This window comes from Bos taurus, chromosome 1, assembly GCF_002263795.3.
Source record: "Bos taurus isolate L1 Dominette 01449 registration number 42190680 breed Hereford chromosome 1, ARS-UCD2.0, whole genome shotgun sequence".
NCBI classification, from domain to species: domain Eukaryota; kingdom Metazoa; phylum Chordata; class Mammalia; order Artiodactyla; family Bovidae; genus Bos; species Bos taurus.
The window spans coordinates 84,010,673-84,028,751 of NC_037328.1; the positions used below are offsets into that span (position 1 = coordinate 84,010,673).

Below are 18,079 nucleotides of genomic sequence, written 5' to 3' on the forward strand. Positions count from 1 at the left end.
AATTCTTTTAGGCATGTACCCAAATAAGTAGAATTCCTGTATCATATGGTAATTCTCTTTTTAATTTTGGGGGGAACTACCATACTCTTCCATAGTGTCCATACCATTCTACATTCCCATCGGCAGTGCACAAAAAAATCCAATTTCTCTACATCCCTCCTTGCCAACACTTATATTCTAGCTACTTTGTTTTGTTGTTGTTGTTGTTTTTATTAAAAACAAAAAACCCCTAAGGTATGGAAGTAGTATCTTACTATGGTTTTGATTTGTATTTCCATAATGACTAATGATATTAAGCATCTTTTCATTGCTAATTGCCTACTTATCTTCTTTAGAGAAATATCTATTCAAGTTATTTGCCTTTCTGAAAAAAATCTGGCTGGGTTCTTGTTGTTGAGTTGCAGGATAAACTGAGAAAAGATTATCACCAAGCACACATTCCATTAGCCATCAGAGTAATATCATTATCATGTGTCCTAGAATCTCTAGAAAATTCCACTATATACTTGTAAGAGAATGAGAGTAGAAAAAAGACAATATTATGTTATTAAGAAATTGTTTGACTTTGTGGAACTCCTTAAGGGGCTTGGGGGACCCCAAGGGATCCACAGGTCATACTTTGAGGCTCTTTAGTCAAAATTTTTGTGATAGACCTCAGTTTTAAAAAATCCATTACATTGGCAAAATAAAATGCCAAAGGATTAAAAAACAATGTGAGAACTCAACCAAATTCCTATAGTGAGTATAAAATTCAGAAAATAGAATAAATCATTTTTCCTATGAGCTAAGAGATTTCAAATCCAACAAAATGAATTTATCAATGATGCTCTTTAGATTCCCCAACACTTTGAGACACATTGATTTCCTTTCTCTGTGATTCAGACAAATGATGGGAAATCAACTTAAGTATATGGGTTGCAATTAATATTGGTAACCTCTGGTTTAGGGACCCCTTCTTATCCCTTGGTAAATGGTAAAGTAAATTGCAGATTTGTTCTGGTCTGCTCATGGAACTACCTTCACAAATTTAGAATGAGCTTCTATACGTCTTTAAACAAAACTGTTCCCAATCTAACCTTTATATCCTGAGAATTCCACAGACGTTCAAATGGCTGTCTTAGTAGGTTACAAAGCAGAGTGAAATGTCATATTTAACTTAGGATAGATGAGAACCATGTATAAATACTGCAGTGTGACCTATTTCACTTTAACCTATATAATATATTTGAAAAGAATAGCCACAGGACTCTGACTCTTAACAGGGGAATTGAAAAATAAAGATTTAAATGAATTTTATGTGTATAGGGGAAATTTTTTCTTGTGTATATAAATGAGAAAACATCCTTTAGAACAGCATGATTTCATGTCCTTTTGTCAGCTACTTTGAAAAGATTAAGTGTGAAATCTGTTCTTTGGTACTCTGTCTCTCAGAGTAAGAAAACTGTGCTCAATCTCCAGCTAACTTATCTTCTTAAATCATAACTTAAAACCCATAAATTCAATCTCCGTGTTGGTGAGATAAAAGAAATCAATCTAATTATGAGATTCTGGCGTTATTCATCACTAACTTTTGCACAGTAAAACTCAATTTACTTTGGATACTCAGAAATGAGTATTAACATATAATATACTCAACTGAATTTTAATAATTTTTCTTACTTTGATTTGTATTTCTATCTCACTTTCTTATTATTATTCTTAAAGGAACTTTTATCCGTAGCATTATGGTGCTACTGTAGATATGTTACATAACTATTTTTTTTTTCTTTTAATTATCTTACTGCTGTTTCTTTCTAGACTATTTTGTTTATGAATCTTAGGAAATTTCCTGCATGATTTAAAAAAATGTTTTTACCTGTTTCCTTTTGAAACTATTAACAGTAAAGAATTGATTTTGATTTTAATTCTGTAAGGTTGTTCATTTACTTTAAGGATCTTAATTTTTTGTTTTTTCAGATTGAAGATAAAACTTTCCATGTCCTTGGTGATCTTTGCAGTGAGGGAGACTGCACTTATCTGAAATCTTCTGTTAATGGAGTTGCTAGTAAAATTAAGCTAATTATCCTGAAAAACACTATTTACCTATTTTCCATGGTAATGTCTTTTTAGTGTTTTATAATAACACTATTGGAGTTTGGGAGACAATTGCTTGACCAGAAGTATTCCACTGAGAAATTAGAAAGATCCTGTTTTGGAACTTCCCTGGCAGTCCAGTGGTTAAGACTCTGTGCTTCCAATGCAGGGGGCATGGTTTTAATCTCTAGTCAGAGATCCTGCATGCCACACAGTGCCCTCAGAGGGATGAGGGCGAGCAGCACACCCTGTTTCCTTCTCTCACTGCTGTGACTTTGTGTCTATCCCCCTTTCAGTCTGAATCTTTGTCACGTTTCTACCTCTCTATTTCTCCATTCACCACATCTGTTCTCACAGATTCTCACTGACAGACACATATCCATTTCTTCCTTTAATTCTCAAATACTCTAAACACTTCCCCCAACCACTGTCCTCCTGGCACTGGGAATTGTGGAGACTTGGGAGGAGGTGACCATTGTGGGAGGAGTCTGTGGACCAGATATTCCTTACAGGGGAGGTGCGTGTGGGTTAGTGGTGGTCTCTTGGCAGTTGAAGGATGGTTGAGGTAGGCTTGGCATGGATATGATTAGGAGCTTGTTAGGAGACCTTAGCGTTCTGTGTGGGCGAAGAAAGGAAGTGGATTATCAAATTTCCTGTGACCTCTTCAGAGCCTTCTCACACTTGAGAACCATCTTCCAGACCAGAGTACTTTGTGATGAGATGCCTTCAGTATTCCAGTAATTAAACTGTATATTTGGAGTCAAGGATGATCTCCTTTTGCCAGGCATTGCTTCCATAGTCTGTGTGCTATAACAGTATAATGGCAGAGGCAGTAGAATGGATTGGTGAAGAGCATGAGTTCTGGTTCGTGACATTGTACAGGAGGCAGTGATCAAGAATATCCCCAAGAAAAAGAAATGCAAAAAGGCAAAATGGTTGTCTGAGGAGGACTTACAAATAGCTATGAAAAGAAGAGAAGCAAAAAGCAAAGGAGAAAAGGAAAGATATACCCATTTGAATGCAGAGTTCCAAAGAATAGCAAGGAGAGATAAGAAAGCCTTCATCAGTGATCAATGCAAAGAAATAGAGGAAAACGATAGAATGGGAAGGACTAGAGATCTCTTCAAGAACATTAGAGATACCAAGGGAACATTTCATGCAAAGATGGGCACAATAAAGGACAGAAATGGTCTGGGCCTCACAGAAGCAGAAAATATTAAGAGGAGGTGGCAAGAATACACAGAAGAACTATACAAAAAGATCTTCACAACTCAGATAATCATGATGGTGTGATCACTCACCTAGAGCCAGACATCCAGGAATGTGAAGTCAAATGGGCCTTAGGAAGCATCACTACGAACAAAGCTAGTGGAGGTGATGGAATTCCAGTTGAGCTGTTTCAAATCCTAAAAGATGATGCTGTGAAAGTGCCACACTCAATATGTCAGCAAATTTGGGAAAACTCAGCAGTGGCCACAGGACTGGAAAAGGTCAGTTTTCATTCCAATCCCAAACAGAGGTAATGCCAAAGAATGCTCAAACTACCACACAATTGCACTCATCTCACACGCTAGCAAAGTGATGCTCAAAATTCTCCAAGCCAGGCTTCAACAGTACGTGATCTCTGAACTTCCAGATGTTCAAGCTGGATTTGGAAAAGGCAGAGGAATCAGAGATCAAATTGCCAACATCCGCTGGATCATCAAAAAAGCAAGAGAGTTCAAAAAAAACATCTACTTCTGCTTTATTGACTACGCCAAAGCCTTTGACTGTGTGTATCACAACAAACTGTGGAAATTTTTAAAGAGATGGGAATACCAGATCACCTGACCTGCCTCCTGAGAAACCTGTATACAAGTCAGGAAGCAACAGTTAGAACTGGACATGGAACAACAGACTGGTTCCAAATAGGAAAAGGAGTACATCAAGGCTGTGTATTGTCACCCTGCTTATTTAACTTCTATGCAGAGTACATCATGAGAAATGCCAGGCTGGATGAAGCACAAGCTGGAATCAAGATTGCCAAGAGAAATATCAATAACCTCAGATAGGCAAATGACACCACCCTTATGGCAGAAAGCAAAGAAGAACTAAAGAGCCTCTTGATGAAAGTGAAAGAGGAGAGTGAAAAAGTTGGCTTAAAATTTAACATTCAGAAAACTAAGATCATGGCATCTGGTCCCATCACTTCAAGGCAAATAGATGGGGAAACAGTGGAAACAGTGACAGACTTTATTTTTTGAGCTCCAAAATCACTGCAGATGGTGTCTGTAGCCATGAAATTAAAAGATGCTTGCTCCTTGGAAGAAAAGTTATGACCAACCTAGACAGTATATAAAAAGCAGAGACATTACTTTGCCAACAAATATCCGTCTAGTCAAAGGTATGATTTTTCCAGTAGTCTTGTATGGATGTGAGAGTTGGGACTGTAAAGAAAGCTGAGTGCTGAAGAATTGATGCTTTTGAACTGTGGTGTTGGAGAAGACTCTTGAGAGTCCCCTGGGCTGCAAGGAGATCCAACCAGTCCATCCTAAAGGAAATCAGTCCTGAATATTCATAGGAAGGACTGATGCTGAAGCTGAAGCTGCAATACTTTGGCCACCTGATGCGAAGCGGTGACTCATTTGAATAAGAGCCTGATGCTGGTAAAGATTGAAGGCAGAGAAGAAGGGGACAACAGAGGATGAGATGGTTGGATGGAATCACTGACTCATTGGACATCAGTTTGAGTAAACTCCTGAAGTTGGTGATGGACAGGGAGGCCTGGCATGCTGCAGTCCATGGGGTTGCAAAGAGTCGGACACGACTGAGTGACTGAACTGAACTGAACTGATGAGTTCTGATGTGTGAAGCTGTTTGCTTTCAAATCCTGGCCCTACCAGCATCTGCTTGACCTTGAGCAAGTTAAACTCTCTAGGTTTTAGTTCTCCTATTTATAAACAGGAATAAGTAACAATACCCACCTCATAACGTTATTGAGACCATCAAGGACATTTTATATATTTCTTAAGAAGAGTTCCTGGCTTAGACTAAGGAACTGAGAGTGGAGATGCTACTAAAATGGCTTGTAGACAGTGGCTGTCTTTTACCAACAGTTAGGTACTTAATTCTTTTAATCCCCTCTGTGGTATGTATGCCATTACTTCTTTATAGTAGAAATCAAGACTGAAAGGGGTTTAGTAATTTGCTCAGACGCTCAGTTGGTAAAGAATCCACCTGCAATGCAGGAGATCCTGGTTTGATTCATGGGTCAGGAAGATATGCTGGAGAAGGGATAGGCTACCTGCTCCAGTATTCTTGGGCTTCCCTTGTGGCTCAGCTGGTAAAGAATCCGCCTGCAATGTGGGAGACCTAGGTTTGATCCCTGGCTTGGGAAGATCCCCTGGAGAAGGGAAAGGGTACCCACTCCAGTTTCTGGCCTGGAGAATTCCTTGGAGGGTCGCAAAGAGTTGGACATGACTGACCGACTTTCACAAAGCTAGTTAGAATCCTGGTATTAAATAAGACTCATATTTAACAAATAGCTTGAAAATAATCATCACCTCAGGCCTATTCATAAAACTACAGTGATAATATCTTAATTTCATTTCTAATTTATGTTATAAATATACATCCTATATATATATATCCTATAAATATCATTTCTACTTATAGGATGGAAGTATTCAGATTGGCATTCCGGTTCCCCGATACTTGTCTTCAGCAAGCTCAGGAGAAACCCAAGGGGGTGCTGTAGCTCCTATGACTGGAACTGTTGAAAAGGTATTGACGTGAATGTATGTAGAATGATGTCCAGTAAGTCCCCATAAATGTCTTTGTTGAACTTTGTTTCATATATCCTTCTCCCCCTCTCTAAATCTTGTTCATTGGAAAGTATCCATTTCCAGAAAACAAGAAGATCTATCAAAGATTCAAGTTCTATATTACAGTCTTCAGTGAATCATAAATTTACCTAATTTATGATAAGGACTTTTCTTTGAAGTGAGAATTCCATCAAAGTAGTTGACTAAAATGGAACATTCACCAAGCATTATCCCAAATTTGAAAGGTATTGGTGAAGAACAACGTGTCTGGTGTTGAATGCAGTATATATTCAGATATGAGATCCATACTGGTGATGACTTCCAGTGGTGGTAGACCAGTGGTCTCCTTTTATTTACTTGCGTACAATAGAGTGCCCTCAACTGCATTTAAGTCATGAAAATCCTTGGTACCAACAAATAGAAGAAGAAAACAACTACTTAAATAGTGTGAATGATTTCACCTACCACTCGTGTGTGGAAATGTTTGCCCCAGAAGGGCAGTGGGCTGGGGAACTTGCACTTGCCTTTCACTCATTCAGTCTCAGTTCCCAACAGGCCCCTCGTCATATGGGCATCCCTGCACAGGTTTACGATTAAAGATGCACTTTTCCCCTCATAACTGGCCTAAACCCAGATTGTTGATTTCATCGAATGCCACTAAACTATCACTCAACATTGGGTGATCGAGGGGCTTTGAGACGTGTTTCTCATTTTTCACAATTTGGCCTGAACGCATTGACTTCAGAATCTAATTCTACTGTGTGATGTTTCTAAAAACTACTTAAAACCATGTTAACCGAGAAGATAGTAAAACCATACGGCATATATGATTTAATTTATACTTGAAAAAAGGAAAATAGAGATTTTTTTCTGGGTTGCCAACCAGTTTAATTCTTTTAACAACCTAAAAACTAGAAAGCCAGGCAAGACCCTGCACTCTGCCTGTCGTGAAGACATTTAAGTGTAGTACAGGCATACCGTAGAGATACTACAGTATCTCTACTTGTGAGGTTCTCTACCACCAAGTACAGTACAGCAAGTCACATGAATTTCTTGGTTTCCCGGTGCATATAAAAGTTATGATTACACTGTAGTCTGTCAAGTGTGCAATAGCATCATGTCTAGAAAAAAAACAACATACATACCATAATTAAAAAATACTTAGATGTATGCGTAGCTGAATCACTTTGCTATACACCTGAAACTAACACAACGTTGTAAATCAACTATATGCCAATATAAAATAAAATTCTTAAAAAATCTTTATTGCTGAGAAATGCTAACCATCATCACTGCTCTCAGTGAGTTATAATCTTTTTACTGGTGGAGGAATACTGAAATATTGCAAGAATTACCAAAATGTGGCACTGAGGCACAAAGTGAGCAAATGCTGTTGGGAAAATGGCACCCAGAGACGTGCTTGATGAAGTTGCCACAAACCTTTAATCTCTTAAAAAAAGGAAAAAAAAAAAAAGGCATTATGTGCAAAGCACAATAAAGCGACGTGGGCCTATAGTCCTTCCCTGTTGGTGATATGTCTTGTCTGTCTGTTCATGAGAAAACAAAAAGACTTGAAATATGTAGAATGTATTCACTGATTCAAGGAAAACTAGATGGGGCGGGGGTGGTGAAGGTGGGGAACTAAGGAGTGACCCCACTATGACAGTGCCTGCAATGCCAGGCGGACCTGTGGGTCTCTGACTGGGGCCAGTGTGTTTGTCTTTGGCAGACAAGACAAGCACATAGACACATACTTCTCTGTACGTTTGTACCAACTCTGCGCACCACAGATCAGGTGTATAACTTGCCCAGTTGTCAGATCGCATGTAGACCATCACAAGGGACCTCTCTTTTTAGATATTAACCTGTCGCTCTGAATCTCTAGGTGTTTGTGAAAGCTGGAGACAGAGTAAAAGCTGGAGACTCTCTGATGGTTATGATTGCCATGAAAATGGAAGTAAGTGAAATCATGGGTTCACTTGCCAAGTAAATTTTGGGAGCTGTCGGTCCCAATTTTTCTTTTGTCTTATTTTGTAAGTTAAGACCATTTTAAATATCAGGGGGAAAAAAATCCTTCCCTAGTCCAGTTGAATTGGGGTTTCCTGTAGGGGAGCCCAAGGATCAGTAGTTTTTAAAAGCTTCCCAGCTGAGAGTCTACTGTGAAGCTTGGGCTGAGAATTACTAGCTAATCCAGAGCTTCCCAATTATTGACCTTGAATGGTTTACAGGTGTATCAAGGTAATGACGCCTCTCAACCCCCAAGTGCACCATAAACATGTTTTGATTTTCTCAGTGTGCTGCGATGTGAGAAAGGTCAGGAAGCACTGATACATGACAAAACATCAAAGCAGCTGACTTCATTTCTCACTCTTCCTGTGTCTTGACTTGGTGTGTGCTCAACCCTCGTTAGTATCACAGCCATTGTCTGCCATGCCTTGTGTCTCTACAGCATACCATAAAGGCGCCAAAGGATGGCACAATCAAGAAGGTATTCTACAAAGAAGGTTCTCAGGCCAACAGACACGCTCCTTTAGTCGAGTTTGAGGAGGAAGACTCTGACGAAAGGGAAGCAGATTAAACTCCATCAAATAAACAGCCAGTTAAGCAACATGTTCAATACAGTATCCACACCAAAAAGAGAAAGTGCCTTCCTGCTTTTCTCGGGATCTGACGACTAGCACTTTTACTAAATGATTGTATGATTCTGCTTAAAACCCTTTCATGTTTAAAAATCATGTACTTGGGTCACAAATACAATAAATTCTCTCAAAATATTTCATACTAATTAAAGTATACTTTTTAAATTGGGAGACAGTATGGTTTCTTTCTGCCTCAAATATTATACCATGCATTGTTTTTAGGCAGGTGGGCAGCAACTTGATCAAAAGAGAACTGAGAGAGAAAAGGTCACTTAACTAAATGAGTTATCTCCCAGGCACAGTCATGACAAAAATGAACATTAACATATTTCAGAGACAGATGCCATAGCACTAAACTCAACCTAAGAGTTTTTGCCAAAGAGTAACTTCTTAGGCAGTTTAAAGGCTTGGATGTTATTTGTTTCTTGTTTTTGTGATTGGAAAGTTTCTATCCAGACCGCCTTTGTCTTTATTGTACTTGCTAAGCTTGTACAAATGTATATCCACACACTTAAGCTTTTGTGTATATGTATTTTATGCACGTATATATAATATCTAAATTGTACACTAGAATATAATTTTTCTAGAAACACACTTTCAAGCCTCTTCATTTTCAGGTATCTACTGAAGTGTTAAATATTTGTTGAATTGAGTTCTAGCTGCACACATGAGACTGCATTCAATGTTGTAGAGACTGCAATGAGATTTTAAAATATGGTCTTTGTACTCTAAGATGCTGATGACTTAATTGGGAAAATAAGACATAATCATGTGAAACGTTATGTGGAAAACAATCAAATCCAAAATTAAGTAATTCCATTGTCAAGAGAGTGGTGAGAAATGTACTAGATACTGACTTTGGAAATGCTGAGTTCCCAAGGACATCTGATCACACAGCAGTTAGAACATCCATTTTTCCAACAAGGCAGCAAGAAACTCAACACACTAAGATGTGGGTCTGGGTGAAGGCTGATGGCTTATGATGTGCAGAATACAGGTCTTCAGGAGTTGGGGGAAGAGACTTCAGTGGGCAGGTGTGCACAGGGTAGGTTTCTTTAAGGAAGGAGAACCCAAGGGCAGTAGCAGGAGTGCATGGAAATTATACACTAGAAAGGAAGGAGCAGAGCCTACACTGTTGAAAATGAGCAAGTTGGGTTCTATATTCGGGAGCAAATCTGCCCAACTGGAGAGGGAAGTGCTTGGATGGGTGAGTAGGGACAATAAGAGAGAAAGTATGAAATTTAGTTTGGGACCAGAAGGTAACTGGCATGGAATGGCAGGTTTAGATTTTATCTTGCAAGTTGTAGTTACACTGAATTATTTTTCAGCAGGGAAAATTTTATCTGGCTTATTAGAGTCTGTTTAAAAAAAAAACTTTGATATTATTTCATAAGGGTGAACATTTGTATACCTTATGACCTAACATCCCAGTTCAGAAATGTACAAACACACTTGTGCACCAAGAATGTTGATAGCCACGTTACCCGTAATAGCAAAGCTTTGGAAAGGATCCGAGTTGGTTGGCAGGAGAAGGAATAAATCACTGTGGTATGGCACACAGTGGAATACTATGTAACAGCAAAATAAACAAGAGCATCAGCATGGATGAAATTCGAATTCATAATAGTGAAATAGCATGTACCAGGAGATAGACACATGGTACTATCTTTACAGACTTGCAAAATCAACTAGATTCGTGTATATATATATATATATATATATATATAATAAAGCTTTTTTTATTAAGGTATGGCTGGTTGATAATGTGTTAGTTTCAGGTATACAGCAAAGTGGTTCAGTTTGATATCTATTATTTTCAGATTCTTTTCCGTTATAGGTTATTACAGATTATTGAATATAGTTCCCTGTACTATACAGTAAGTCCTTGTTGCTTATCTATTTTATGTATAGTAGTTTATATCTGTTAATCCCATGCTCCTAGTTTACCTCTCCCCCACCATTTCCCCTTTAATAAAACATTCTTTAAAAAGTAGAATTAAAAATTAAAGACAGTGATCAGCTCCAGGTAATTAAGCAAGGGGTTGACATGTATGAAGTATGTTCAGGTAGACGCAGGTTACGGTTTAGTGTTCTCGTTGTACAGCTGGATGTTTGGTGATCAATACATATACATTACATATTCAAATAATATTTTAGAAAATTTATTCTGGCAGTAATTTGCAAGTTGGATGGAAGAGGAAAGGACTAGAGGCTGGAAAACCAGTTAGGAAGAGGTGCTTACAGATAGATAGTCATGAGGAAGTAAAGGAAGAGACCATCAAAACCAGGGCTTTTTTTGGTGATGGCACAGAGCTCTCAGCAATGAAAGCGTCGAGTCCTAATCATTGGAGCACCAGGGACTATCCTAAACCAGTGCTTTTAACTATACTTTTAGCAACACAGCCTTTTCCCTTGTGTAAACAAAACTTCCTCTTTTGACCGGAGGGAAGAGCGAAGGTGCTTTGGTAGCAATTTGGGGTTGCTGTATGACCCTCTTCATACCTTCAGGAGCACAAGATAAAGTTATTCTCTATTTCATGGTGGAGGAGCTCTGTGGATCACAAGTAATGATGTGTAGAGAAGGAATTGGAAGCCAGCTACCCCAGTTATCCATATATTGGGGACTTTCTTTGAGATCATCGCTGTGGTGCTGTGTGAGCGGTTCCTTTGCACATAACTACATCTATTTCTTCTAAAACACTTAGGGCATTTGCTGTATACCTGGGCCTCTGAAAGCAAAGATGGTAAGAAATGGTTTTTGCCCTTGCCTCAATTAACGGGAAACAAGATCCAGCTGTATCCAGTAATGTACTGTAATTGATGGTGAGTGGTATAATATGCTTGGGCACCAGGTGCCCTCAGCGGGGAGGGTCAAGCGACTGGAGTAATAAATTCTGCTTTGGGTCAGGACGCTGAGGGAGCAGCAGTGACATTTGAACCAGCCTTTGGAGGAAAGCCATTTGCCAGACGCAGAAAGAAGGTAAGCCCAGGCCATTGCAGGCAAAGGAACTAGCAGGGCTAATAATAACAGCGAGGTGTGAAAGTGCGCACTGCTTGGGGCTCAGAGAGATCTAGCGGGGGCTGGGCCGTGGGGGGCGTGGCCGAGCGGGGCTGCCCGTCCGGGATGGGCTTTATTCTGAACGCAGTTGGGAGCCCTGGAGATTTTCAAACAGACAGGTTTTTCAGAGTTATTTCTGGCCACAGTCTGGAATATAGATTGGAAAGTGGAAAGAGGCTGGAGACAGTGAGTCCGAAAGAGGCACCAAATATGGAAGCCTGGCCAGGGGGTCCATGTTCATGTCTCCTTGACTTCAAAGCAGTTCTTTTTTGGATAAGATCCATTTATAGGCATGGATCAAAACCTGAGCCATATTGTTAGTTGGAAGAAAGCTTGTTTGCTACCTTATCTTTGACGATAACATTCTGGATGCAGTGTGTTTTAGGACTATAATAACCAAGAAAACAAAATTTCAGAGCCCTGATGGTTGCCTTTTAACCATTGAGGAAGACACATAGTGTTGTAGACAAAACAGCTTTGGAGTTACAGTTCCTGCATTCAGGTCCTAGCCTGACCACTTACTGTAGTGTCTTGGGCATGTCCTTCACCTTCTCGGAGCTCTGCCTGTGAATGAGGGTAGTAGCACTACCTCCCAGAGTTGTGAAGATTAAATGAGAAAATATAGAGGCTGACTATAGCACTGTGCTTGAAACATCATTTATACTCACCTGGCAGTTATTAGTAATTTCTAACTTCAGTTACTGCGTAAGAGCAATTAAGAAACTGCACTAAATTAAGCCCAGCTGATTATTCTTGCCAGCAAAATTCCCAGGACCTGTGGTGGGGGAAAAAATCCTGCCTGGTCATGCATCACTCTATCCCCTCTCTCCACTCCCTCAGCCCTAGCCTGCTCCAGGGTCAGCCAGGCACCTGTCGACCTCAGGCAGACTGGTGCTGTCAGGGGAAGCCTCCATCAGCCCCTCCCTCTACAACAGTCAGCTGCCAGGCTGGCATGTCCCAGAGCCTGTCTGCCTGCTAACGGGACTACAGTGCTTCCAGAAGCAGCTTGCCTCTTGCGCAAAGGCTGGGCCTGGACCTGCTCCACCATCCACATCAGTTGTCACTCATGTTTGTGGCTGGTACTTGGAGGGGAAATCTTGGTATCTGGATAAAGCCTGTTTGAGTGGGCATTACCATTCCACTGGTCAGCATTGTAGAGAGGGCTCTTACTTAATTCAACTCTTTTTCCCCCACTATCACTGGCTTCTCTTCTCTTGCACAAGTACCATTTTTGACTCCCCAATGGTTCCCTTAGGAATATTGGGTGTTGGAATGTGCAACTATGTTCTGCCTACACATAGAACTTCTGCTGTTGCCGTTAAAATATTTACCGTGTTGATAGTAATACTTTACATTTCTGTTGCACCTTTCATCAGAGGATCTCAAAAAGCACTCCTAGATATTCACACTAAGCTTCAAAATACCCAGGAAAAGGAAAATGTGATTTAAACTGCATGGTGAGACTGGAGGAGATGGCTGTCCCCAAGTGCTTTGCTCCAAGCCCAGAGTAGGGAGTCTTGGGTCATTAGTCCCTTTCTGCTAATGACACCCTGCTCCCTGAGGGCTGGCCCCAGGGAGCTGCAGCCTTGGGGTTAGTAGTCTAACTACTAATTCAGAGTCTGGGTAGACTCAGAGTCTGAGTCTCAGAGTATAAGTTAGACTGTACTCAGTATAGGGCATCCCAGGAGGCCCTGCTCACAACTCTCAAAGTCTCTGGCTGGGTGGGAGCTGTCTTGCCTATCCACCCCCACACCCTGTGAGTAACCCTGGAGACACTATTTCTTCTGCGAGTGCCTTGACCGTTAGCAGATATCATAGCCCTGATACCGATGATTACCCTGTCAGCCTGACATTTGTCTCCCCATCTGCTGGATCCCAGGAAGCAGAATGCCTTGGTGCCTCTGATTCGGACTCAGTCTCCTGCACTGCGTTGCCTTCCCTGAAGCCTCCAACCACAGCCTGTATGTAACTTCCTCCCTCCCAAGATGGCTAACATTCTCTGTTCTTACCACTGCTGGTTAGCATTTTCCTAAACCCTTTGATTACATTTGAAATAACTCTCATTCCACATACACCACTCCCACCACCAGAAAATAATTTTCAAAATCACTAACAACAATAAAGGTAACCTGGGATGTCTCTGTCTTCCCAGTTGTTTTTATTCCTTTTTCATTACCTCCTATATCATAAAAGCCATATGGTTTTCTCCATTACTGAAAGCAGCCTTCGTGTTAATTTTCAGGCAGACTGGCACCTGCCTGTTTGTTCCTGTTACATATTTGGCCACACACAGAGCTTCCTTTTTTGATGTCTCCATCTAAACAGACTTCTCATCCACAGTTGCCCTCGACCTTCCCTGCTCCTCTCGCAGAACTGACCCTTGCTGAGGTCATTCCATGCTATCGTATATTTAAGATAAGCCACACATGTTTAGTTCCTCAGCCATGTAAATATTATTAGTCTGTTCTCAAATAAATATTTAATTTTGGAATGTCTACTTTTGCTTTATTGACTACGACAAAGCCTTTGACTGTGTGGATCACAACAAACTGTGGAAAAATCTATATGCGGGTCAAGAAGCAACAGTTAGAACTGGACATGGAACAACAGACTGGTTCCAAATCGGGAAAGGAGTACATCAAGGCTGTGTATTGTCACCCTGCCTATTTAACTTATATGCAGAGTACATCATGAGAAATGCCAGGCTGGATGAAGCACAAGCTGGAATCAAGACTGCCAGGAGAAATATCAATAACCTCAGATAGGCAGATGACACCACCCTTATGGCAGAAAGCAAAGAAGAACTAAAGAGCCTCTTGATGAAAGTGAAAGAGGAGAGTGAAAAAGTTGGCTTAAAATTCAACATTCAGAAAACGAAGATCATGGCATCTGGTCCAAATAGATGGGGAGACAATGGAAACAGTGACGGACTTTATTTAGGGGGCTTCAAAATCACTGCAGATGGTGACCTCAGCCATGAAATTAAAAGACGCTTGCTTCTTGGAAGAAAAGTTATGACCAACCTAGACAGCATAGAAAAAGCAGAGACATTACTTTGCCAACAAAGGTCTGTCTAGTCAAAGCTATGGCTTTTCCAGTAGTCATGTATGGATGTGCGAGTTGGACTATAAAGAAAGCTGAGTGCCAAAGAATTGATGCTTTTGAACTGTGGTGTTGGAGAAGACTCTTGAGAGTTCCTTGGACTGCAAGGAGATCCAACCAGTCCATCCTAAAGGAAATCAGTCCAGAATATTCATGGGAAGGACTGATACTGAAGCTGAAACTCCAATACTTTGACCACTTGATGTGAAGAACTGACTCATTTGAAAAGACCCTGATGCTGGGAAAGATTGGAAGTGGGAGAAGGGGACAACAGAGGATGAGATGGTTGGACGGCATCACTGACTTGATGGACATAAGTTTGAGTAGGCTTCAGGAGTCAGTGATGGACAGGGAGGCCTGGTGTGCTGCAGTCTATGGGATTGCAAAGAGTCGGACATGACTGAGCGACTGAACTGAACTGGATATATTCCCATGCTTCAAAATCCAAAAATATATATAAAAATATATACAGTGAAAATCTCCTTCCCTACCACACAGCCGCATCACCTCTGGCAGTAGTAACCACTACTTTTTTCTTTTTTGGCTGCACTACTCGCCTTGTGGGGTCAAACCCATGCCCTGGGTAGTGAAAGAGTAGATCCTAACCAGTAGACCACCAGGAAATTCCCTAGTTAACCACTATTGTTTGTTGTGTATCCTTTATTACCTGAAAACTGAGTTCACCTCCAAAGATACAACCAAGCCAAACACTGGGAGGAGGAAGGACTTATTACTTTCAGCAAGTAAGGAGAACACAGGGATCTCTCCCAAAGCAGTGTCCCAAACAACAAAATTGGGGAAAATTGTTTTTTTTTTTTTGGATGTGGACCATTTTTAAAGTCTTTGCTGAATTTGTTACAATATCACTTCAGTTTTATGTTTTGGTTTTTTTGGCTGTGAGCCATGTGGGATCTTAGTTCCCTGACCAGGGCTGGAACCTGCAACCCCTGCATTAGAAGGTAAAGTGTTAACCACTGGATCTCCAGGGAAGTCCCTGGGGAATTTTTAAGCTAACAGTGTTCTACATAGGCATGAAGGGGCTTTTGTGGTATATGCATATTCACGAAGGGGCTGGAGCGGGGGGAATTCAGCGTAGAACTGGAGCAAAGATTGACAGGCCAAGCTTTAGTTAATTGAAGTCATGAGGGTCAGAAAAGGTCAATATCATCATTCCCTAGATTCCAACTAGTCTGGGATCACCTGGGTGGGGACCAGAGTTCCTGCAAACAACTCAAAGATATGTATCAGATTGTTAGGTACACTCCCTTGAGGAGCACTCTACTGACTACTGTTTCTTGACTGCTTTCCCTTTGTTCCTCTCTTCTACAGTAAAAGTCAAGTTCTGCACTTAGCTTTTTTATTTAGTAATGTGTGTTAGAGAGCCTTCCTTAACAAAATATAGGGAGTTTCCTTATTTTGTTTTACAGCTGCATGGCATTCCATTTGTTCCACCCAATGGATATAATTTATTCAGCTAGACACTTATTGGTGGGCATCTAGGTTGTTTTCAGCATTTTAGTATTATTAAGAAATGCTGCAGTGAATAATGTGACAATATCTTTTTTTCCCATACTCAATTATATCTGTTAGGATAAATTCCCTGAAGTGAATTGCTGGGTCAAAGACTAATAATGAAGTATTGAAAAATTAAGTTAAAAACACCAAATAGTTGAAGGTATTTTTACTGTGCCCACAGTAACAACTCACATTTATGAAGCCCATTTTGGGATGTACTGACATTTCATCACCAAGAGGTATCACCACGATTTTGTTGTTGTTCAGTCACTCAGTCATGTCCAACTCTTTGCAACCCCATGGACTGCAGCATGCCAGGCTTCCCTATCCTTCACCATCTCCTGGAGCTTGCTCAAACTCATGTTCGATGAGTTGGTGATACCAACCAACCATCTCATCCTCTGTCATCCCCTTCTTCTCCTGCCTTCAATCTTTCCCAGCATCAGGGTCTTTTCTGATGAGTTGACTCTTTGATCAGGTGGCCAAAGCATTGGAGTTTCGGCTTCAGCATCAGTCCTTCCAATGAATATTCAGGGTTGGTTTCCTTTAGAATTGACTGGTTTTATCTCCTTGCAACCCAAGGGACTCTCAAAAGTCTTCTCCAACACCACAGTTCAAAAGCATCAATTTTTTGGTGCTCAATCTTCTTTATGGTCCAACTCTCACATCACCATTATTATCCTCATAAAAATTTGAAGGGACTGAGATAATGAGAAACTTCGACACAATCATATTTTCAATAGTTGTTGGGACCAAAACTGAAACCAAGACTTTTCATTCCAAAATTCTGTGCTAACTATATAATGCTATCTCCTGGGGGAGTGGGGTGGGGTAACAGTTTTATTCATCAAGAATTTACATTCCTCTTATTACCACACCAAACTGGGATCTGCTCACCAATTTGCAGTAAAGTTAATCTACTGACACTGGGTTGCAGTGAAGGAAAGCTCAGCATTTATTGTAAAGGTGCCAATATAAAGCTCCCTAAAGGGTTTCCTCCTCCTGAGAAATCTATATGAAGGTCAAGAAGCAACAGTTAGAACTGGACATGGAACAACAGACTAGTTCCAAATCGGAAAAGGAGTACATCAAGGCTGTGTATTGTCACCCTGCCTATTTAACTTATATGCAGAGTACATCATGAGAAATGCCAGGCTGGATGAAGCACAAGCTGGAATCAAGATTGCCAGGAGAAATATCAATAACCTCAGATAGGCAGATGACACCACCCTTATGGCAGAAAGCAAAGAAGAACTATAGAGCCTCTTGATGAAAGTGAAAGAGGAGAGTGAAAAAGTTGGCTTAAAATTCAACATTCAGAAAACTAAGATCATGGCATCTGGTCCCTTCACTTCAAGGCAAATAGCTGGGGAGACAATGGAAACAGTGACAGACTGTTATTTTGGGGGCTCCAAAATCACTGCAGATGGTGACTATAACCATGAAATTAAAAGACGCTTGCTTCTTGGAAGAAAAGTTATGACCAACCTAGACAGCATAGAAAAAGCAGAGACATTACTTTGCCAACAAAGGTCTGTCTAGTCAAAGCTATGGCTTTTCCAGTAGTCATGTATGGATGTGAGAGTTGGACTATAAAGAAAGCTGAGTGCCAAAGAATTGATGCTTTTGAACTGTGGTGTTGGAGAAGACTCTTGAGAGTCCCTTGGACTGCAAGGAGATCCAACCAGTCCATCCTAAAGGAAATCAGTCCAGAATATTCATGGGAAGGACTGATACTGAAGCTGAAACTCCAATACTTTGGCCACCTGATGTGAAGAACTGACTCGTTGGAAAAGCCCCTGATGCTGGGAAAGGTTGAAGGGGGAGGAGAACGGGACGACAGAGGATGAGATGGTTGGATGGCATCACCAACCCGATGGACATGAGTT

General features: G+C 40.7%; 1 protein-coding gene across 4 annotated transcripts in view; it reads left to right on the plus strand.

Moving 5' to 3' along the window:
• Positions 1-8,685, plus strand: part of MCCC1 (methylcrotonyl-CoA carboxylase subunit 1) — a 58,611-nt gene extending 49,926 nt beyond the window's left edge. For 3 of the 4 annotated variants that reach the window (XM_015472184.3, XM_010801297.4, XM_010801298.2), the window contains 4 exons: positions 1,957-2,094; positions 5,728-5,835; positions 7,762-7,833; positions 8,326-8,650. In XM_015472184.3, the coding sequence (XP_015327670.1) occupies positions 1,957-2,094; positions 5,728-5,835; positions 7,762-7,833; positions 8,326-8,454 (447 nt within the window). In that variant the 3' untranslated portion in view covers positions 8,455-8,650. Of the gene's footprint in view, positions 1-1,956; positions 2,095-5,727; positions 5,836-7,761; positions 7,834-8,325 lie in introns of all 4 variants that reach the window. The other variant, NM_001205758.1, reaches the window with a different exon arrangement.
• The last annotated feature ends 9,394 nt before the right edge of the window (positions 8,686-18,079 follow it).